Raw genomic sequence first — 22,756 nt, forward strand, 5'->3', positions numbered from 1 at the left:
ACTTTCACATATGGTGGTCATTTAAATCACATTTGTTGTAAGTCAACCTCTTTACATTCAATTAACTTATAATTATAATTCAAAGAACAACCTATAACAATAGAGTCAACTTCATAAACAACTCATAACAACTTCATCTTTCTCGAACACAAAACTAAGCATTATGTCATTCCTAAATCTATGTAACTAATCACTCAATCATCCGAATCCAATCTATAGACCTTATTAATCATTAATTAATCAAGAACATATAAACTCAGTTAGAACTACATACCAACAACATGTTCAAGATCACATCTATATACTTAAAGAATCGAAAACAAGGATAACTAGGGAGATGGACGTTCAACAATATCATTGGGAAACAACCCTAGTTTCAAAATTCATGAGTTTGAAACGTTTGAAAAGCCTCTTGGAGAAAGAATTTCATTAGAGAAAACTCATACCTTAATCTATGTACAAATGCTGATGTTGCTGCCCAGAAACTCCTCCAACCCACGCCCAATTTACTTCAACGTACTCCTCACTCGACGAACCTCTCTTAGCCTTGACGTTTTGATTATTTTTTTTCTTTTACTTAAAAATTCTTGTGATTTCTTCAAGTGTGATTCACTCTTGATGTATTTTCAGTTCTCGAAATTATTTTTGGCAGAAACCAATGTGAGAGAGAGAGAGAGAGAGAGAGAGTGTTATTTGGATTATGAGACTAAATTCAAGACTTAGTCAAATAGGATTTAAATTAGAGTAATACAAATCTAATTTATTTTAAATAATACGTGAAAGGACCATTATGCCCTTAAAATTTCATATTTTTAATTAATACTTAAATCACCTTAAGTACCTATTATTTAATTTATTTATTTTTTCGGGTCGTTACAATGCGTGTTGCATAGTCAGTGACAACAGGTCCCAAGGTTGCTAACACGAGACACCCAAAACCACAGCTGCTCCATGGATATATAAAACTTATAGATCCATAGGCAAATCATACCCCTGAATGTGCAAAGGAACTCCATGCACAACCCCGTCACAACACAGATGTTGGCCACTTCCAACTACCACAGAAAAACTAGGAATGGATTCAACGAACATGTTCAAGTATTTTTCTGCCCTTTCTTGTATAAAATTATGTGTATTACCCCCCATCCACAAGAATTTGAATTGGAGAACCACTAACAACGCCAGTAAAACGTAAAGTAGTCGGTAAATCTCCACCACACAAAGCTTAATAAGAAAGAATGATCTTGTACCTGTAAGATTCGCAAGTCTTTGGACGAAACTCCATCAGATTCAAATGATTCAGGATACTCCGCAGGTGACTCTAAATCTTCAGTAAGCAATAGTAATTGGGGTAGCGCCTTACATTTGTGAGAAGGAAAGAATTTCTCATCACAATTGTAGCATAAGCTTCTCTCACGACAACTCTGTAATTCAACAGGAGATAGACATTTGAAGGTTATGTGATTTAAGGGTACACGTGGTGGTACAGCAGGGACTAATGTCGATGATGAAGGTTTGGACGAGTGGGGCATCGGAGTAGGATTGGGTAGAATCGGATTTGTTCTAGCAAAGGCATGTCGATTTGACCCGTTCTCAGAGCTTAACCGTTGTTCATGCTCAAGAGCCAGATACATAGCTCAATCCAGTTTGGTAGGCTCAGGAGCCACCACTGCTGATTTAATTTCGGGTCAAAGCCAAGAAATCAAAAAATGTACCAACCCGTGCTTACCAATGGAAGCAATCTCATTGCTGAGAGCTTCAAATCTGCTCTGGTACTCCGCTACTATTGTAATCTATTATATCATAGCCTAATGACTCTCTGGTGCTTCTAACTCCCATTTTCGAAATTGATAAACCAATTTCTCAACAAAGTGGTCCCAATCAATCAACTACTTATTGTGATACAACCAGTTGTACCATTCAAGAGCATCGCCATCGAGATAGAACAAATCCAGGGACAATTTATGGTCATCAACAATGCGATTAAAATCAAAATATCGTTATGCTTTGGAAGATCCAAGCCTCTAGATTAATGCTACAAAAATGCCCCAGGTCCACAAGTGATGGCTGATGGCGAAGAGTTGGAGGGGCTGGTGGTGGTTCTGGGCGGTTTACCCATGACACCGGCTCACGATAATGATATGGATCCACTGCAGGGACACGAGTAGGCTGAAATAAGGTAGACATGGAAGCTACCAATTGTTGTATAGAGGAGCACAGATCTGCAATTTCTTGGGCAACGTATATGTCGCTGATACCCTTCAAGTGTTGGTCAACAATTAGACACGCAAGAATGAAAGCACCAATGTAATAGTAACAAAGTCTCAGGTATTGTGTTTATTATTTTGAACTAGAACTGAATTACAATGGAACATAAAGTACAGAATGTACCAACTAAAAGCAACAATAAAACATCGAAATATAAGATAGAGAAAAAGGGGGATGAGACGCTCAGATTTCTACGAATTGGGGATGAGAGACTCAAAAAATTACGATAACAATAAAACCCTACTTTGTGCTCCTGCTATCACTTTTTTTATAATTAACACATAACACCTACGTGCTCACGGATTCCTTCATATGTTTTACCCTACCTTTTATTCAAAATCAGTTAATCTTTTTGGTCTCCTCTGAACTCGTGTGTTGTGCCTAGCTGGCACAATTTTTTCAGCCACGTTGGAGTCCACCTCACTGTTTTAATTCATAAAAATAGCTGCCACGATTGGTTCAGCCACATTGGCGTTCACCTCACTTTTTGCATTCATAATATTTTGATATCGTGTTAATTGGGACACTCTACTTTGATAGTTCGATTTTAGTCGTTGTATGTTGATTCTTGTTGGTTAGAGGTATAGAGGGGTAAGTGAATAACAATATTCATTCCGGGTGTGTATTAGTAAAATTCAAAGGAATCATTTAGTTGTTTGTAACAAAATTATAATTTTGGAAAAGTTGAATAACACTAATGGATGATGTATCAAAATTATTGTGAGAATGGCGAAGTTGAGACGGGATAAGAAGACAAGAGTATAAGTGTGGTGAATTGAGTGATAGTAAACTTCCATCAATTTGACTGTTAATTTAAAAGTATTAGAGCTTTGAGGGGTTGGGTATGTTAAGCAGTTCTAAAATAGGTGTGTCGGCCGATATAATTTTTCCCTACACATAAGCCCAAAACAAAGAGGATGAAATTCAATGTTTGGTTGATATAAATAGCAAACAAAATTAGAAGATGCATTGAAAGGAGAAAATGGATCTGTTGGAAAATTTATGTGGACGTTGGCACCTGTATAATTTGGGGGAGTTGGAATGTGAAAGTGGTAGCTTTTACACTACTAAAAAAACAGCGTTAAGCAACAGATACTAGTGACGAACTATATTCCATCACTATATAACGTCGGATTTGCGACGGAATAACCATTTTGTTGCAAAATTAACAACAGATTTTTTAATTTATAATATACCGACGGATACGCAATGGTATCTTTAATTAATCGCTAAATATTAGCGCGAAATTATGGCACTCAAATTTCCCTACGGATTTAGTAACAAAATAAGGGTGACAAATTAAATTAATATTTTGCGATAGAATTAACGACGGAAAAAATGTCACTAAAATTTTATATATATTGTTATAAAATTTATATTATTTAGTGACGAAAATATCCGTCAATATAATATTTTCTAAATATATATATTTATTTGAAAGTGACAGATGTTATAATCCGTCACTAATTCCATTGCAAACTTTTTTTAAGAGATATATTCTTAGGGCATCAAAATATTCACACTAACACTTTTCAGAGATGAAACTCTGAAACTCCAAGCCTCCATCTCTGGAACTCCGTTTAGATTTCAAAATCTATCTCGGAGCTGGTAATATTCGAAGCTCTGAAGCATGTGTCCATCTCGAAGCTCTAAAGCAAGTCTCCGTCTAGAAAGGTAAGCGCTCAAACTCCATTTTTTATTTCAAAGCTTTAGTTTTTCCAAATTTATTTATCAAGAACTAGTTATAAAATCAAAACCCTAGCTCCAATATGCAGTATTTCTACATCTAGGCCATCTTCGATTTTGATGAGTTTCAACTCTTTCTCTCTGAAAATAGGAACACCCACTAGGAGTTGTGGTAAGATTCCTGCATTAGGATATCATATTTACTCAACATACCATTGTTTTCCAGTTTTTACTCGACATACCATTGTTTTCCAATTGCAAAATATAAACCCTAACTAGGAATCATTTCACTTGACCACTAAAATTTGAGATTTTAGTCGACTAGGTGTTATGAAAATATGATATTATAACTATGAACTCTTTCCAATTCATTTAGCTTGAAGTAAGATTGAATGTTCTAAATATAGAGGGTTCTTTAGAAGTAAAGTATTCTGAAAACAGGTGTTAAGGTTTAAGCAAGCATCTAGAGTTAGGTACAAGAATTTTACATTGATTTTACACTGATTTGTTTTAATTTTCTACTACAGGTAACTTTTATTGCTATGCTACTCACTACCGACTCATTCTCTCTGTAAAAAGTATCTCTCTCTTTCTTCTTTGCACAATATCTTTCTTTTTTTTCAGAAAAATGTGTTGATATAAATCTTTTTCTTATACTTTTGTTTGGATTCATTTTTTTGTGATAAATAATGTTAGTGTTGTATTGAATCTACTGTTAAAAGTTGTTTCTGGATGATTTTGGTATTCTTATTTAGGATGTTTTGAACCTGTGTGATGTATAATTTCTTTTTATTTTTCTATTAATATTCTAAAGTGGTTCTTTATGTTTTTGTCACTTGAAATGTACTATGAGTGATCTTTCTGGTAATAATCTGAATGTTACGGCTGTTATTTCTAGTGATCAACTTTTTGCTATGAGTTATTATGATAGAGCTAAATATCGTGTTAAACGTATGTTACACATTACAATTAAATTTGACATATTGTATGGTTTATATTGATGATCTGTACCGCTAAATTGGCATTTGTTTGAAAGATTTTTTGGTGTTTTTTCTTGTTTTAAATTAAAGGAATGATACTATTGTTCAAACTCGTTTTTGTCAGTTATGAATATTTTACTTAAAGGAGCTTAGAAAGAGAAAGAATTGTTTTCTCCAAGAGTTTATTAAAATAGTCTTTCTATCTAAACCAAAAATCTTATATTAGACAATTTATAATCATCAATTTTTTATGTTCAAGGAGAAATTTGTCAGTTTATACACTGTAAAGTCCTGGATAGATGTTTTAAAATGAAATGTTGCTCAAATAAGTGATATGAAGCTTCAATAACATGTAATATAATGAAATAAAGGATTTCTCAAAGTGCTAAGACAAGCCACTATATTCTGTTGGAATAAGAAACTTCTGAAAGTTTATTTATAAACGATAATGGATAATCTAATGTTTCATGGTGAAATAAGTCTCAACTAAATTTGACGATTCCTAGATGCCGACATTATCAATTCTAAAATTGTATGAAATCAATTTTGGTTATCTGCAAGAAAATCAATACATCATTGCTTCTTAACTTTAAGTTCATCAGTGTCTTGATTCTCTCTGCCAAGTGATTAGAAGTTGACGCAATTTTGTTTTCTCATGGTTCCATAAGCTTACAAAGCTTGAGAGTATCTGTTGTGCAAGCTAACTCGACTAAATGAACATCTAGTCCTCATGATGGAAGAGACTAAATGAAGTACAACTCTTTGCATTTCATCAATGTGCTGCCTGATTAAGTGAATAGGGTGATGTTTGTAATAGTATCTGGTAGGAGGCCTTAACATGTTCTTAATTTACCAATTAAACTTGGGAAATAAAATCATATATTGTTAAAATGTTGCAGGAATTTGTTGTTATAATACCAAGAAAATTTTATGTTTAAATGTTCCTGGTCTTTGCTACCATAACTTCAGCATCAAGATCTGGTTGATATTCGATCGAAGTAAGTCTTGCTCTTCATTTCAATCTCTACTTTAGCCTAATAAATAAATCTCGAGGTATTTACTTTAGTGAATTAATAGTGGGTTTCTAAAATTAGAATGTTTTAGTTGGATATATTAGTTGACTAAAATTAGAAGACTTTAGTCATTGCTATGTAAGTTTACTATAATCACTAACTGTTTTAGTAGCTTCTAAGCTTATTTAAGTCTACCTATGAATTTAGAAAATATTCTTATTTTGTCATATGTATATTTTGTTAGAATTTGATTAATATAAATGAGAGTACCTTCTGGTAAATTAGTTTTTTTCTTGTTACATGCTACTTTGTAAATTTAAACATTATTAGGAGCATGAATAATAAAGAATGTGGTTTTTTGCAATAGAATCATATGAGTGGTAACAAAGTTAGTTGTCCATGTAAAAACTTTAAGTTCGTGAATGTTAAAATTATTAAACATCACCTTGAGAAGTATGGATTTGTTGATAACTATTTTGTTTGGAAGCATCAAGGGGAAAAAGATGTGATCGGTGAGATTTCTTCAGACCGGGATTTGTAAGGTGGTGCTCAACCCGAATCAGGTGTTGTTTTGATGCTTTTTTGCTACAATATTAGTGTTGTTTCAGTGTGATCCTACTGTTGTTTTAAAGTAACTCTGGTGCAGTTGTTTTTGGTGCAATTCTAGTTGTGTTTTAGAGTGTATTCGTTGATGTTGTTTTAGTATAATGCAGGTGATGTTTTAATGTTTTTCTGCTGTAATTTTAGTGTTGTTTAAGTGGAGATTATGACCAAAATAATCTATTATTTCATTTAATTCACCAAAATAATATGAAACTTTGAAATTTTACAAAAGTAGTATAAACGTTGTTGGTAGTAACGTATTAGGCTATATTTCATTTTCAAAAAATAAACAGACTAAAATTATTTGGTAGACGGCGTTAAGAAGCATTACGTTACTGACAGTAACATTTTAAGCTTAAGACGTTACCATCAGTAACGTATCTTTGTAAATCTGCCACCTGCCACCTTAGAATCTCTGTACGAAATTTGACGTCGAAGACGTTACTGGAAGTCACGTTTTACATATAAAACGTTACTTGGAGTAACGATTATATCAAATCAAATCACAGGTCTGCCACCTGAGAATCTTTGTACAAAATGTGACGTTAAATCGTTACTGGGAGTCACGTTTTAAGACTAAAATGTTACCCTAAGTAACGATTCTATCATGTCACGGGTATGTGAAGATTTCTTGTTGATTTGATCGTCCAATAAAACGTTACTATATGTTACGTTTTAACTTTAAAATAAATTCTTAAAGTGTTGCCACAGAACATTATAAGAAATGGTTGTGTAGAACGTTTAGCACATTCAAATAATGTTCTACAAAGCTTCTGCGTATATGCCCTATTGTTGAATCAATACTCACAAAATTTCAATAGGTATGGCTTGTCAATATATTGTAATGTACTTATAACATATTTTTAATAACTATAATGCATCTTATTTTTGTGTGTAGGATTTTTTGATGGCTAATTTTGAAGATAACGTGATGATTGCTTTGTATTGGGGCGGTGAAATAATCACTGAAATAAACGGATTTCGATATAACGAATGTGCTAGAATGATTGTTAGCATGTCTATTTCGACCAACTACGTTGAATTAATTAAATTATTGCATGAGAAAATGGGGACTGATGGAGAAAATATTCAATTGGATATTTCTGGAAAATATCCATGCTCATTTCAAGGTAACGTTATAAGATTTATTGAGTTCAAAATTGAGAATGACCAAATCTTTGGTACAATTTTTTGCCATTCCTCAGAAATTTTTGAACAAGATTGATATAAATCTTTTGGAGATGTATATAAAGATTAGACCAATAAATCAAGATAATCTGTTTCGAATGAATGATCAACATGGTTATCATATGAATTTATTGGCTCAAAATTATGGATTTGCCACATTCAGTCAGCCTCATTTTACATACACTGCAACACATGGTATTCATCAATCATTTGATGAAGGCTCGGGTAGTCAAAGACATATTGAGAGTATACACAATCAATATGAAATCAGGTAGAATAATCTTTTTAGCTAATTTTATTTAATAGCATGAATAATTAATTATTTTCATTTTTTTGTATTTCATGAATTTTTTTTTTTTACAGAGAAGATGAAGCTACCTTTGATTTGTGTAATGATGCACATGCTCAAAGAAGTGATGAAAATTCGGAGGAAGATGAACCTTCAGAAGATGATGGAGAGAGTAAAGTCATTGAAAGTGAATCCGATGAAGATATTGGAGATTTACCTCAAAATGAAAGTGCGGTGAATTTTCAAAATCAATTTGATGAAATGCAAAATAATGATATACCTTACTTTACAACATTGGAGACTGAGGAAGATATTTTTATCTCTACTCGTGAATCCGAAATGAAATGTTGTTCTGTTTGGGTCGAGGATGCAAAAAAAGATTTAGAAAAAAATATGTATTTTAGTAGTAAAACTAAGTTAAAACGGGCTGTGACAATTTGGAGTTTGCGCAAAAATAAAGAATTTAAGATTGTAATATCAACTAAGAGCGTATGGACTGTGAGATGCAGATTTTATGATTCTTTGGGTTGTCCATGGTTTCTTCTAGGTCGTAAGGTTGGAGGTAGCCTTTGGAAGATAGGAAAGTATTTTAATAATCATAGATGTGAGACTGAAGGACTTACAACAGGTCACACTAACTTAGATACCAATTTAATTGCATCTCTATTTTTAAATCAAATAAGTAAAAATCCAAAATTGATGGTAGTGGATGTCATGTCTAAGGTTCATGAAAAATTTGGTCATCAAGTAACATATAGAAAAGCGTGGCTTGGGCGTCAACGCGCATTTACATTGGTATATGGTGATTTTCAGAAATCATTTAGTGAGCTTCCTAAGTTTTTTGCAGCTTTTCAATACTTTAATCCTGGAACAGTTGTGGAATGGAAACACGAAGAGTCAATGAGTTCACCAGAGGTAAAAACTTTTAAGTTTGTATTTTGGGCTTTCAAGCCATGCATTGATGGGTTCCAAACTTGTCGTCCTGTTATTTCAATAGATGGAACTCATATGTATGGTAAATATGAGATAAACTTGTTAATTGCTGTTGGAGTTGACGGAAATGATAACATTCTTCCTCTTGCGTTTGGTATTGTTGACAAAGAGTCGAAAGAGGCATGGAAATGGTTTTTTAGGAAATTGAGTGCACATGTGATAAAAGATAGAGAAGATATTTGTATTATCTCTGATAGGGCAAAAGGAATCTTGACTAGTTTATCGGAGTTGTGGCGATTGCAGGAACCTCGGGCCTTTCATCGATTTTGTCTGAGACATCTTAAAAGTAATTTTCAATCTCAATTTCCAAATAGGGACCTCAGTAATCTTATGTGGAGGGCTGCTACAACTCATCAAGTAAGGAAGTTTGAAGCTTTGATGTGGGAAATTCAAGAAGAAAATAGAGAAGCATATGAATACCTCATGCGAATTCCATTGGACAAATGGACTGTTAGTCATGATAATGGAAAAAGATGGGGAGTACTGACAACAAATCTTTCAGAGTCTTTCAACGGACTTCTAAAGAAAGCTCGAGGCTTGCCCGTCACTGCTATGGTTAGACTTTCATTGGAGCAAACCGTTGAACGATATACTCGTAGATGTCAAAAAACTCACCAACTTGTTGAGCAAAAGGAATTATGGACAAGCAGTTTCAAAAAGAAGTGGGAGAAAAACTATGAAAATTCAAAAAGACACTTTGTTTATGATTGGAATATATCCACAGGGGTATATGAGGTTAGATCAATACAAATTGATGGTATTGGTGGTAATCCTCATTGTATTTCATTAAGTGAAAAAAAATGTGATTGTGAAAAATGGGCTAATTTGCACTTCCCGTGTTCACATGTCATGAAGGTTACTGAAAGAATGGGAGCATTAGCTAGAAATTTTGTCAGCGAGCATTTCACAATAGAGAATTATGTTACAACATATTCTGGGTCATTCTCACCGATTGGACACGAGGCATATTGGCCATCACCAAGCTTTATAATGAGAAGTAATGAATTCTATCGACGTCCCAATCGATCAAGGACCACTAGAATTCATAATGAGATGGATCGTGATACTGCAACATATGGGCAGGCTTGTGGATTGTGTAAACAAACTGGGCATGACAGGCGTCGATGTCCAACTCGAAATCAAATTTAAGTGGGTAGTCTAATTATGTATTTCTTTTACTTTCAAACAGCTCTAATTATGTATTTTTTTTAACTTTCAAACAGCTCTAATTTTTTTTAACTTTCAAACGGTCGCCTAAATTTGATGTTTACCTAAAGCAGATACAAGTTATCGCGTTGGTTGGTTATGGCTATTGCTCTTCTTTCTTGTAGCAAGTCTTTCAGAAATTACCTCTCAATCATTACATCATTTAAGTTGGATAACTTTTGCAATTCTCATTATGCTAAACAACCAAACTTTCTAATCCTTGAGCATCTGTTACAATAGACATAATGTTGGTGTGTTGCAATGCAGAAATTTACACATTATGATAATCAATTAAAGTGGATCAACAAGCTGCTTTGCTTAGCAGCACGACACTTGTATTGCTCTCCCACAACCCTGTTTTCACAGTAAAAAAATAGATCTAACTTATGTACCAACAAAAAAAGGAGTAAACTTAGACGACAGCAGGAGTTTGGTCTGGAGGTGTGTATCTGGAGTTGTCATCATCTTCAGTACTCTTGAGTTTTTGAGGAGGTAAACTATGCTTTGGGAGTTGATCACTCGCCTTTTCTGGGATGTGTATACTGTCATTCCACCAAGAGCTGTAACGGCACCACATATACTCGTCCACCCTGGATCTGAGCTAAACAGGAAATATCCTCCTAGTAGGATCACACAAGTCTTGAATTGTCCTAAAACAACGTGTGACGTTGCTGATGTAGCTCTGCATCAATAATTACAGTTCCTCTTAACGAATTTTCAAACAAACAAGTCCGGAGCTCATATTAGAAGACTCTTACCCAAGTGCTAAAGCTCCAGACCATTGCAAGAGGAAACCAAGTAAGGCTGAGATGAGAATAGCACTCGTATTGTTGATGTCCCACTTGAAAAATAGCACTCCTGGAGGGTCTAGCAAAGGCGACAGTGGTACCAAAAAGAAAATTGTCACTGGAGTCGTCCTCCACATCAACCTGCATAAAACTTAGGTCTTCAGCATATTTGTAGCTCAGAGTCACTGGATATCATATGAAAAGTAAACGAAAAAGGAAGCATTTCACCATTCACCAGGTCATGTCAAAACAGTTAAAGACTCGTTTTTTTGGTGTTACATATATTGCAACCATCAAAAGTTGGAAAATGTAGGAACGAAAGCCATACGAGTTTGTTTCCCAATATTATTCCAACAGCAACCATGAAATTGAAGGTCATTGCCATAACTGGACCACAGAATCAAACAAAAAGTTAAGTATCAATGCTGAAAACAAGAAACCCCTCCATGCCACAAGATCAAAGCTCCATATCTTCATCAATGGCTCCATCATTCAACTTTGCAAATTCACCTATAGATACATACAATATATCAGCAGCTCCAATTTTCAGCAACACCAAAAGATTTCAGCAACATCAATTTTCATTACTTATTCTTGGCTCTCTGTTTTTGGACATGTTGGATAGCATAGTGACCGCCTGTAAAGAAAATATAAATGTTATATTATTCTAAAAGAGAGTAAAACTAAATAAAAAATGTCAGATGTTAAAGTACCAGTCCCACAAGGCTTAAGTTTAATTTTACGCTTCTCCCTCCTTGATGGTTCACTATTTTGAATAGTCGTATCACGGCCTTCACTTGCATCCTTTGGATCATTATCGTCCACATCATGATTCGGGTCCTCTAAACTATTAGTGGCATCAGAGGTTTCAATGATCAGAGGCACAGGCGATGAGTTAAAATTTGGGACATTCTCAAAATTACCAATGACATTCTCAAGTGATAAAAGACTTGGATGACTTGATATTTGTAGAGTCTGTGGCGTCACGTATGGCATGATATCTGTTTCTGACAGTTGATATGTCATATTTGATGCCTGAGTGATTTCATGAGTGCAACCTCCTGAAATAGAACCAATATTATAATTGGATGTTGCTTGATCATCTTCTAAGGCTTCTTGGACATTTTGTGTGGCCTGATCTATTTCAACATGTGTTTGTGCTCTTTCAACAGCACGTTCTCTCCTACCTGCAACACCACCTTTTCCTCGCCTACGAACTGGGTGATGTAACTGGACAGGTTGTACCACATCTCTTCTATAATCGGCTGACACATGAACCCTGTCAGCCTCATGGACATATTTCAAACAATCAGAACCTTGATCTCGCACCATTTTTCTAAACATGTATAAGGCCTCATATGATGGATTATCACCAAGTGTTTTAGCTTCATCAACCATCGAATGAATATGCCGCACCTAAATAAATTAAAGCGGAAGTTATTTAATGACGCACCATTAATCTGATGATACATTAAACAAAATAAATGACACACTAAAATCAATAAAGACACATAAATCACTTGGCAGCAACAACACTAAACAACAGTAATCAATAAATGGCATACCATAGTTTCATATGCCGTCGAATTAGGCACATAACCTTGTTGATTTTGAGGACGTGAATTAGGATTACAACACCTCACAGGCATACCATAGTTTCATATCCTTATCATTTCATTACCAAGTACTGGATCACCACTCACAGGTAATCCATACAACACCTCTACGTCCTGCAAGGTAATTGTTGCTTCGCCTGTTCTAAAGTGAAAAGTGTGAGTTTCGGGACGCCAACGCTCAACTAGTGCAGTGATCAAACTACGGTCAATAGCAGGCCGATTAGATTTGTAAACACCATATAATCCAGATAACCTAATTACTTCAAGAACTCGTGGATGGATGGGATATTTCTCTATGAGCTTCCAAAAATTTCCATCTTCTCTCCTCGTATTAAGAATCATATTAACATTTCCTTCCCATATATCTTGTGATCTATGAGTAAGTTGTCCCGTTAATACATTCGATTCCAATGGACCGGGATCCAACTTGTATTCACTATCATTAGCCATAAAAAATACCTATGAAATACACATGAAAGTAAACTTAAATGTTAGCCCGAACTATTATGTAGTTTTTTCTTGGCGACATACTTCAAAAGTGATGTAAAGTTATGAAATCACATTTAAAAATTTTAAGGTCATTCTCTTTAATTTGGAAGTGTGTTGTATAAGACAAACCATCTTAGACTACACTAAGCAACAATAGAACTTGAGTATAATCTTTTTGTTGATATATGTTAAGAATCAAAATTTACAGAGAATTGTTTGAATAGATGAGACAAATTTAAGGAATCACAGAGAAGAATATAGATTATCATTATTAGATAGTTTCATTATATGTTTACATCTGTACAGTAGGCTATTTATATAAATGACTAAAGTGCTAATTACAATAATCAAAGTTAACCAACTAATGAGTTAAGCAATTTAGGCTAACAAATTAATTATGTTATGTAACTAACTAACAAACATATACTAATCTAAAAGACAATGTAACAATGACTATAGCTATTCTCTCAATGCACTGCTACGCAATCTTCTTCAACAATATACAATTGTTACAACTTTAAATAACAATTCTGAGTTCAGTAACCATGAAACAATCCTTAAATCGAACTAAACAAAACAAGTTACCAGATAACAACTTATTTTGGAATCCAATTTCATGAGTTGGTTGGCACGTTCTTCAATTTATACAAGATAGAATCCTACTTACGATTCAATTCAATTCCTTCGTAAATAAAAACATACCTTAAGCAAAGAAACTACCTCTCGAAATACTTATGGTTTTTGGGAAGTAAATGATCAGACCCACAATAAAAGGAGACTCTTTCAATTCCCATATCAATGTAATCACTCACTCACTCACTAAGACAAACCAGATATTAAATGTACAAAATTTCAAGAATCCTTTATGAAAAATTCAATCTTTAATAACCATAAGACTAGCAATATATTTGGGACTTAAAAAAAAACAAATCACAACAGAAATCTAAAGACTCTTTCCTCCCCAACAAAACCACAAAACCCCCTTCTCTCACTCTTTTAGAAAAATTAAAAAAAAAGTGTTTCAAATCTTTAATGACCATAAGACTAGCAAAAAAATTCATTCTTTCTAAGCATATGGTCAAGATCTGATAGCTAATTTATTATTTGAGGATTGTAGATTAAGAAAATTAAAAGAGTGAATACATTTTTTCTATTTTTGGGTGTTGGAAATTAATTCTTATATTCTGAAATCTGTATAAAGACATTCCTCATTTGTCTATGCTCCTATGGTCACACACTCATAAATGGTTCCAAATCTGAAGGCTTTATAGTTCTTTTTTTCAGGATTAATATAATTATACTTATTTTGGAATCCAATTTCATGAGTTGGTTGGCACGTTCTTCAATTTATACAAGATAGAATCCTACTTACGATTCAATTCAATTCCTTCGTAAAGAAAAACATACCTTAAGCAAAGAAACTACCTCTCGAAATACTTATGGCGCTGAAATATTGTGAATCCCCTTTTCCGGCAACATTAACGACGAGAACCAGCTCTTAGCGAGGGAATGAAAAAAGGGGGAAAATATGAAATAGGGTTTATTTAGGTTAGAAGGTGAGGGAAGTGCGGCTAATGGGTTATAAGATAATAATTCTAAAACGTTACCATCTGTAACGTATTTCGACTTAAACTCTAAAACGTTACTTTCAGTAACGTATTCCAACTTAAACTCTAAAACGTTACTTTCAGTAACGTATTCTAACTTAAACTCTAAAACGTTACTTTCAGTAACGTATTCCAACTTAAACTCTAAAACGTTACTTTCAGTAACGTATTCCAACTTAAACTCTAAAACGTTACTTTCAGTAACGTATTCCAACTTAAACTCTAAAACGTTATTTGTAGTAACGTATTATAACTTTAACGTCGTCCCCCGTTAGTTTTGGTCTGTTTCTTGGCAGAATTAATAGATGGCCTAATACGTTACTGTCAACAACGTTTATACTAGTTTCGTAAAATTTTGAAAAAATATATTACTGTTGTAAATTGATTTAAATAATAAATTATTTTGGTAAAAGTCTCTGTTTAAGTGTCATCCTACTATTGTTTTAGTGTGACTCTAGTGCAGTTGTTTTTTATGTAATTCTAGTCGTGTTTAAGAACGCATATGTTGTTGCTGTTTTGGTATATTACAGGTGTTGTTTTAATGCTTTTCCGCATTAATTTTGGTGTTTTTTAGTTTGATCCTACTGTTATTTTAGTGTCACTCTAGTGCAATTGTTTTATGGTTTCGTACCTTGGTCAGTCAGATTTCAAGCGTCTCATTTCTTTTCTTTTCTTTTTTAGCTCTCGACCCTGCACTCTTTTTCAATCAATGAATGTATAAATTTGGATTTTTCTTGGCTATCATCCTACGTGAATCTACATTTATGTAAGTTTCATGTAACATTTAATGCATAACACTAATCTTAATCTAAAAATAAAAAGTCCTTCTAGGAATTATTTGAGGAGGTTGTTGGCGATATTGATTGCCCTGGTCTGTTCTTGTCCATTTGATGTTGGGTTCTAATATTTGTCAACTGAAAATTTTATGTTATTAGAAAAAATCACAATCTCCCCATGGGCATGTTTATATGCACGTTGCAAAGGAGTAACATTCTTGCTAATTGGTTCATTCACAACATTTTGTAAATGACCTTCACTTTTAGTGTATGCATCATCACAGTTAGTGTTAGGAAGGGGATTACCTCATTTCTTCTTATTATCTTGAATTTATTATTTTTCAATTTTACCTTCTTGCTGCTCCTGATTATCATGTTGAGTAGGCTGGGTTTTTGGGCCATAGTGTGTCACGACTGGAATCTAGACCCCTGACAAGACCGACGTTGTTGACCTCTCAGAGGTTGCAAACAAGCCTACTTACGTCATTCTTACTTTACATAGGTTAATTTTAGTGGAAAATTTGAAATTTTTGATTTTTGAATATACTTTCTAAACATTTTTTTTATATTTCGTAATAACCATCTAACATTTAAGAAATAAGCAACTGAAAGAAATAATTCATTAAGTATTAATTGTATATCGGCCAAAATAGCACCAATACAAAGTCTGAACCAAAACAGGAATGAAACGCTAGTGGAACATGCTCCACTAGCTCAACTCTAAAACTACGCTACAATGTAAAACAGTAGCATCCTCGAAAGCGTGAGGACCTACCAAACTCCGGATGAATGCTGACGTCCGGATAGCTGCAACAACGAACCTGTAGCTCTACCATTCACTTGTGCCTGCACCTAAAAGTAGATGTTTGTATAGATAGGGTGTTACTAGGATTAGGAGACTAAATTCAAGACTTAGTCAAAGACGATTTAAATTAGATTAATAAAAATCTGATTTATTTTAATTAATACGTGAAAGGACCATTATGCCCTTTAAATTTAAGATTTTTAATTAATAATTAAATCACCTTAAGTACCTATTTATTAAAAAAAAATTGAATCGTTACATAGTGTGAGTGCTTGCAGGTTCCTTTCAGAACTCAATTTGAATGGGAGTTGGACTAGACACCATCGAATTGTCCTGAAACCCAAATAAGAAATTTGAGGATTGTGCATCACCAGAGTAATTCCCTGCAACTGGATTCCTTGATTTTTTTAATCATATGTAAAGTGATTTTGTGTGCGTTTTAGGGGGTCTAGAAACCTCTTGTCCTATTTTTATCATATGGTTGAAAAATGTACATTGCATTTAAGCTTAAAAGCTTATGCATCTTTCTCCGTTATCCTTCAAAATTAGTTTTGTTCCCTATCTTTAATGCTTTCTAATTTTCTCTACTTATTATAGGAAAAATATGAAGAAATGTTACATAACAAACTATCTCAAATTGATATTGATCAATGTAAAACATATTTTCAAGATGCGGGGGAAAAAAGAAATGAAGAATATACGGTCGTGGATCTGAAGCAAAAGGTTACTATGGGAAAAATCATTGTGGCTCATCATCATTACCAACTCCATTTTCTCAATCAACACCGACAACAAATATAGATGAGTTTGTAAAGCAAATTATGCCGACACTCACTATTCATCTTATTCTTATTATTGTTGAACAGGTGCAAGCATCGATTACTTATCCCTTCGGCTTGTGACACCCATAATGCCTTCTACTACTAATGTGGATGATGTTGATCCTTCAATTTCAAGTATTGATCATATCCCTTATTCTCCCGCAACTTTAGTTTTTTATATTGTCGTGTTTTTTGGAAACTACAAATTGTGTAGTAACATTTTGATGAATGTAGGTTCAGTTAAGAGTATTTGATAGTTTTCTTTAGATATTTTAAACCAAAAATGTGGTTTAGATTTTTATATTTATATATTATGAATCGTATATGAGTATTATATTGTATGAATTTTGGTTATTTATAGAAGAATAATCATTAGCAACAAATTTAGCGATTATTTAGTCGTTGCTATGTAAAGAATGTTGGCAACGAATTAGCGACATATTATTGAAGGCCTAATATGAATAAATGAATTATGAAATTAGCAACAAAACAATATAAATATGACGACGGCTATGTCCGTCGCTAACAATGACGACGGCTATGTCCGTCGCTAACAATGGCGACGGAAATATTTCGTCACTATACATCACTAACTTGTGACAAAACTCCTTTCTTTGTCCTAGAATTATGAAGTAGCGACAGAATTCTATAAATATAATGACGACTATGTCCGTCGCTAACAAATGGTAACAAAAATATTATGACACTATGATGTCGCTAAACTAGTGACAGACTCATATTTTCGTCGCGAAGAGCTTACGAACAAGCATAATAGCAACAATCAATAGTCCGTTCCTATTCCGTCACTAATCATGTTTAGTGACGGATTTTCGTTGGATAGTGACGGATTTTGCCCGTCGCTAAACACAATTTGTTTTGTTGTGTTAGCATGGAGGGTCTAACACGGGGATGGGATTTGTAGACTGTAGCATGAAGATTTTTAGTAAGGTTTTTTTATAAGTTAGGGGTATTTACATAATTTAACAATCATTTTTTGGAGTTTATGTCTTTAAGATAGTAAATAAGTTCTAAATCGCTATTGTGCACTAAACATTATACATACAAGAACAATTTGCTATTTATCATAATTATTGTTAAGAACGATGAATTATAATGTCATATATATTAAGCTTATGCATACACTCGAATATGTATGATAATGTAGTTTGTTTTGCCCTGAGCACCAAGTTTGTGATGAACGAATAATGGAGCCACAAATAAAATTTAAACATATATAGTATACCTACTAAAATGCAAATAGAGTGAAAGTAAAAAGAAGTTGAACAAGATTTTTGTTAGGCTAAATACCTAAGATATATTGCCCCTCAAAACATGGATCCATTTGTATTATTATTTATCTTTGATTTTAGAAAAAAATAATATTAGTACAGTCCCATAAATATAATAAAGTTTTTTATGATCGCAGACAAATTTCAATAATTAATTAAGAGGTAAGATTAAGGTGAAAATTAAGAATAATGATGGTTAACTATTTCAATATCTTAATTTGTCCAGATAAGCTCTACAAAAAATTACTTGTACAGTTCTTTATCAATGTAGATATTCGATCCATTTTCAAATGAAAAATGATAACATAGTCAACACACTTGAATATAACTTATATAATATTGAAGAATCAAACTGAAATAGAATCGAAATGAACATGAAAAATTGAACAAAACCAAACACATTACATTTTTTTCTCTTACTTTTCTTTTTAATCGATTTCAAGAAGCTTATAATCATTTACCCTTTTCCCTTAAGACTAAACAACGATACAAAATTGTATTTTTTTACATTTCTTTTAAGTTCCTTTCCTCGCAAAGTTTCCGATAATAAAAGGTTTGTATGTTTAAACCCATATAGATATGTAATTAATAATGAAATATCAACAAATCTAATTTGAAAAAAATTAGGAATAAAATATTATTGACTTCCCAAATTAAGTATGGCAAACCATCTCTATATATTTTATATTTCTATAAATGTGATTTCAAAATAAATTAGGAATGAAACTTATTAATTTCACTCATGAACTAGGAATACAATTTATTAACTTCTCAAATATAGTTACCTAGGAATATGGTTTGTTAACTTTCCAAACAAAAGAACTAGGAATATAATTTATTCATTTCCCAAATATAATGATCTACGAAATATGGTAGGTCCTCTATACATATATTTCATTGACACTCGAAATTCTTGTGAGCATTCAAATGAATTTGATTAAACTAACATAAGTGATCGTTGTTCAATGAATAGGATGTATTTCAACATGAAATGTTTGTGATTTAGGGGATAGGGTTTTATTGCCGCATGGAAAGAACAATCTTCATTGTAAATCCATGCAAAGTTGGATCAATCTGCAGAACGGGAATGTTAAATCTCAAATCATTATGATGCACCTACACCAACCCCCACGTAGGTGAGCTAACACTTTGTTATGCGGAATTCGAGATAATACGAGAAAATATAAATGCGAAAAACAAGACAACAGATTTACGTGGTTCACCAATAAATTGGCTACGTCCACGGGGAAGAGGGGGAGCAGTTTTATTATGGAGAGACAAGAACAGAATACAGAATAGGGTTTGCCATAGTGTCTATATATAGTGCTAAGCTACGCCGTAACAGGTTTGGGCCCAAAATACAGAATTGACCCCCGTTCTTTCTGTTGTAACGGGTCCGATTCAAGGCATTCAACAGACAATTTAGTGAAGTATAATTTTATTGTGTTCTGTTTTTTTCTTAAAATTTAAATGTAGTTGAAACTCATCTCTAACTTTTCTTATTGCATCCAAGAGCTCCTGTGTTGTCTTTTTGAAATGTACCATAAAATTTTGAAGAGTTCTAGATGTGATAATTGCTTAATTATAACTTGTTCCAAAGGTGTAATATCATGTTCAACTTCATCATAAATATTGTTTTTTTCTATGGTATCCACAATTTTTCTAAGCTATGGACCTCTAAACATGTATCACTTTCACTCGAATAATCCAAGGGTTATTGCCATTCATTTTACTGTGGTAACCTAGATCTTTAATCATGACCTCGAGTTCATGAATGAAGTTTTCACAAGTGGGTTCATTCAAATTCTCTAAAATTGCATCATCCAAGCGAATTTTACATTGTCAAAAAATAATTTACGATAGTCTCTTGTTGAACATCTGTTGTCCAAGCAGGGATTAAAATATTTATATCACCCAAGAGAGGATAATGGAGTAAACTCATAGCTCAAGATATTACATTCATCCGGGTTCCACATAGATGTATCATGACTAGCTTTAAAAGGTTCTCAGAGTTTGACAAGTCGTATCACATAAAGAAGTTTTAAAAAGTGGGAAGTGTGCATTATTTATTATTATAAAAGGCTACAAGTTGATACAGAACTTCATCTCATTTATTACTCTAAAGTCGTGTGATATAATTTAGTTCTATATGCATATTCAGAATGCCTCCAATAAGAGCTCAATTGAGAAGGAATGTCAACAATAATTTGAAACTCAAAGTTCCTCAAGAATTGATTGATCCTTCTCTTGAAAAAGTGTCTCATGCAAATTTTAGGGTTGTTTACCAAGTATTGGCCCAAGTAATAGTCATTACTGTATAATATAGAGCGATATTGTAGATCTCGTGAGCACATTCATGGGTGCAATGACAACAAAGGTTAGAGACTTTAAAAGGATAAATCCTCTTTAATTTTATGGTTCAAAGGTGGATAAGGATCTACAATATTGCCTTTAGCTATTCCATAATATTTTTAATATTCTTTTGTAGCTTTTGAGCCCGAATCTGTGTGACTACTCTTCCTCTATCTACATTTGAGGCTTATTTGTGGACACTTGAGGGGTAGTTTCTAGTAATCCAAGCGAGTCCTTTTGTTCCTTATTTATAATATTGTTTTAGTCAAGAAGAAAATACATGGATACTTGTATTTATCTTTCAAACTCTGTATCATCAGACTAGTTGCTTGTACACGTAACAAGCATGTTCTTAGGGTATTTGAGAATGACTATTCCCCGCACATATTTTATTAGTATTAGTTTACTTCCACATTTATTTTTTATTACTGGATTTAGGTTGACCTATCTTGATAAGATTATAAGAGTTTCATCACGTCCATTTTAAGGTAATGACATGTAGTAACAAATTAAGACATAGAACAATAATCACCAACATATGTGGAATGTGTTACATTATTATGAATCCAAAAGGATTGGATGGGCATCCAAAAGGATTGGATGCATATCCCACATGATCCCAGTTAAAAAGACTAGTCCTCTAAGGGCACAATAATACACATACCCAATCCTCTCATAGAAACCATATACAAACTATTGATGTATTGGTGTGGTACCTGGGCCAATCACAATTAGTAATCATACTAGGCGTGGAATCCAAACCAACCATTAGAATTCATAATAGACGTGTTAGTATTTGTGTACCAATATGTAGCCCGGTCTAACCAGCAATCACAAACAAGCAGGAACAAACACAAAAACAATGAACAATAACACTTCCAATCACATGTCACATAACCGGGTTTATGCATGAGATTATCAACATGATATCATTTTATATGTTTTCTATATTTTCCCCAACATGTATTGCATCAATGAAATTATAAAGTAGCAGACATGCATATATACATAAACCAAATAATATATAACCATCACCTACCTCAAATCAATATCCTTGGAAATTCTAGACAACCAAGTTTTCCCTTTTAAAGTGTCTTGACTTGTTCTTCGTTTAAAACAATAATTAAACACAACAATCAATCATAGATGGCCTAGAAATCACCCGGATTATAATCAAATCCTAACCATGAGCTTATTCATGATCATTCTTCCCAACTTATGTCTTTTTCTATCATTAAATCAAATCAAAACCCTCACCTAACAGTAATATCTTTGATTTTAAGGGTCTTAAAATCATTTTATAAGATTGCGAGGTAAAAAATTTACCTTAACTGACAAATTTCATGGGAAAATAGGTGCAAACAACCTTAAATCATTCCTCTCAATCTCAAGAATAATGAAAAGGAAAATAAGTGATTTTAGACTTTTCTATATTAAATCCTTACTTACCCCCTTATAGATCATGCACACACTTGCTTTAGTGGGTGCAGCACGCTATAGAAGATTGCATGAAGTACTGCAAATTGGAATTCCCTGAAAAGTTATATTTTATAACATACCTTCTTCCCTTGGCATCTCAAACTATCCCTTTAATTCCAAAATGGATTATGGGAGTTCTACTCATCCGAATTCTATTTTGTGAAGTCGTACGGGTTTCTTAATGCCGTGGCAACAAAAAAAATATCTACCAATCCTAGACATTTCACCCCACCCATTCTTGGATTGCCCAAGACTTCAACAAACCCATATTTTGTCTGAGGCTAGCCTAGCCTAACATTTTTAAGTCCCTACCCGAAAAGTTCCTTGGCTTGATTTAATTCATCATTGGCCTACTTATAATAACATAAAAGGGCCATTACAGTATCAAATGTTTAATAAGCATACTACACATCTTCATTATGCCGATTGTAGTACGATTTCTCATCATTGGCATGTGCCTCGTCTGGACTAGACTTGGATTGGAAACATGGGTGAACCCCTACCATTT

The 22,756-nt window shown here is 33.4% G+C and overlaps 2 protein-coding genes and 1 long non-coding RNA gene across 6 annotated transcripts; 2 read left to right on the forward strand and 1 right to left on the reverse strand.

Annotated features, from left to right (window-relative positions):
• The first annotated feature begins 3,773 nt into the window (after positions 1-3,773).
• LOC138341701 (uncharacterized) lies at positions 3,774-8,608 on the forward strand. 2 transcript variants are annotated; one of them, XR_011214553.1, is made up of 5 exons: positions 3,774-3,942; positions 4,482-4,532; positions 5,834-6,510; positions 7,449-8,009; positions 8,102-8,608. It is a non-coding gene; the product is annotated as an uncharacterized lncRNA (long non-coding RNA). The 2 variants fall into 2 exon arrangements; XR_011214554.1 differs by lacking the exon at positions 4,482-4,532 and having other exon boundaries at positions 8,102-8,607.
• A 118-nt stretch (positions 8,609-8,726) lies between these two features.
• On the forward strand, positions 8,727-10,169 carry LOC138342045 (uncharacterized). Its single transcript, XM_069294228.1, has one exon. It carries the CDS (start codon positions 8,727-8,729, stop codon positions 10,167-10,169), a length of 1,443 nt encoding a protein of 480 aa, XP_069150329.1.
• Positions 10,170-10,389: 220 nt separating this feature from the next.
• On the reverse strand, positions 10,390-14,143 carry LOC104645537 (uncharacterized). Of its 3 annotated transcripts, none has more exons than XM_069293295.1 (6): positions 13,822-14,143; positions 12,580-13,089; positions 11,728-12,430; positions 11,603-11,651; positions 10,985-11,524; positions 10,391-10,908 (listed from the first exon to the last, which is right to left on the reverse strand). In XM_069293295.1, the coding sequence occupies exons 2-5, from the start codon at positions 12,661-12,663 to the stop codon at positions 11,521-11,523; spliced, it is 840 nt and encodes a 279-aa protein (XP_069149396.1). In that variant the 5' UTR covers positions 12,664-13,089; positions 13,822-14,143; the 3' UTR covers positions 10,391-10,908; positions 10,985-11,520. The 3 variants fall into 3 exon arrangements, 2 of the variants coding, with proteins under 2 accessions (XP_069149396.1, XP_069149395.1); XM_069293294.1 differs by having other exon boundaries at positions 10,392-10,908; positions 10,985-11,155; positions 11,343-11,651; XR_011214555.1 differs by having other exon boundaries at positions 10,390-10,908; positions 10,985-11,651; positions 11,728-12,330; positions 12,884-13,089.
• Positions 14,144-22,756: the final 8,613 nt, after the last annotated feature.

Source organism: Solanum lycopersicum, chromosome 2 (assembly GCF_036512215.1).
Source record: "Solanum lycopersicum chromosome 2, SLM_r2.1".
Taxonomy (NCBI): Eukaryota; Viridiplantae; Streptophyta; class Magnoliopsida; order Solanales; family Solanaceae; genus Solanum; species Solanum lycopersicum.

What these genes read in the sequence shown, in the direction of transcription:
- LOC138342045 (XM_069294228.1), top strand. Translation starts at nt 8,727, where the DNA reads ATGGTAGTGGATGTCATGTCTAAGGTTCATGAAAAATTTGGTCATCAA.
- LOC104645537 (XM_069293295.1), bottom strand. Translation starts at nt 12,663, where the DNA reads ATGCCTGTGAGGTGTTGTAATCCTAATTCACGTCCTCAAAATCAACAA. An exon ending in CGACGGCATATGAAACTATG is followed by an intron (nt 12,431 to 12,579) that starts GTATGCCATTTA and finishes TAATTTATTTAG; the next exon opens with GTGCGGCATATTCATTCGAT. An exon ending in ACTTAAGCCTTGTGGGACTG is followed by an intron (nt 11,652 to 11,727) that starts GTACTTTAACAT and finishes TTTTCTTTACAG; the next exon opens with GCGGTCACTATGCTATCCAA.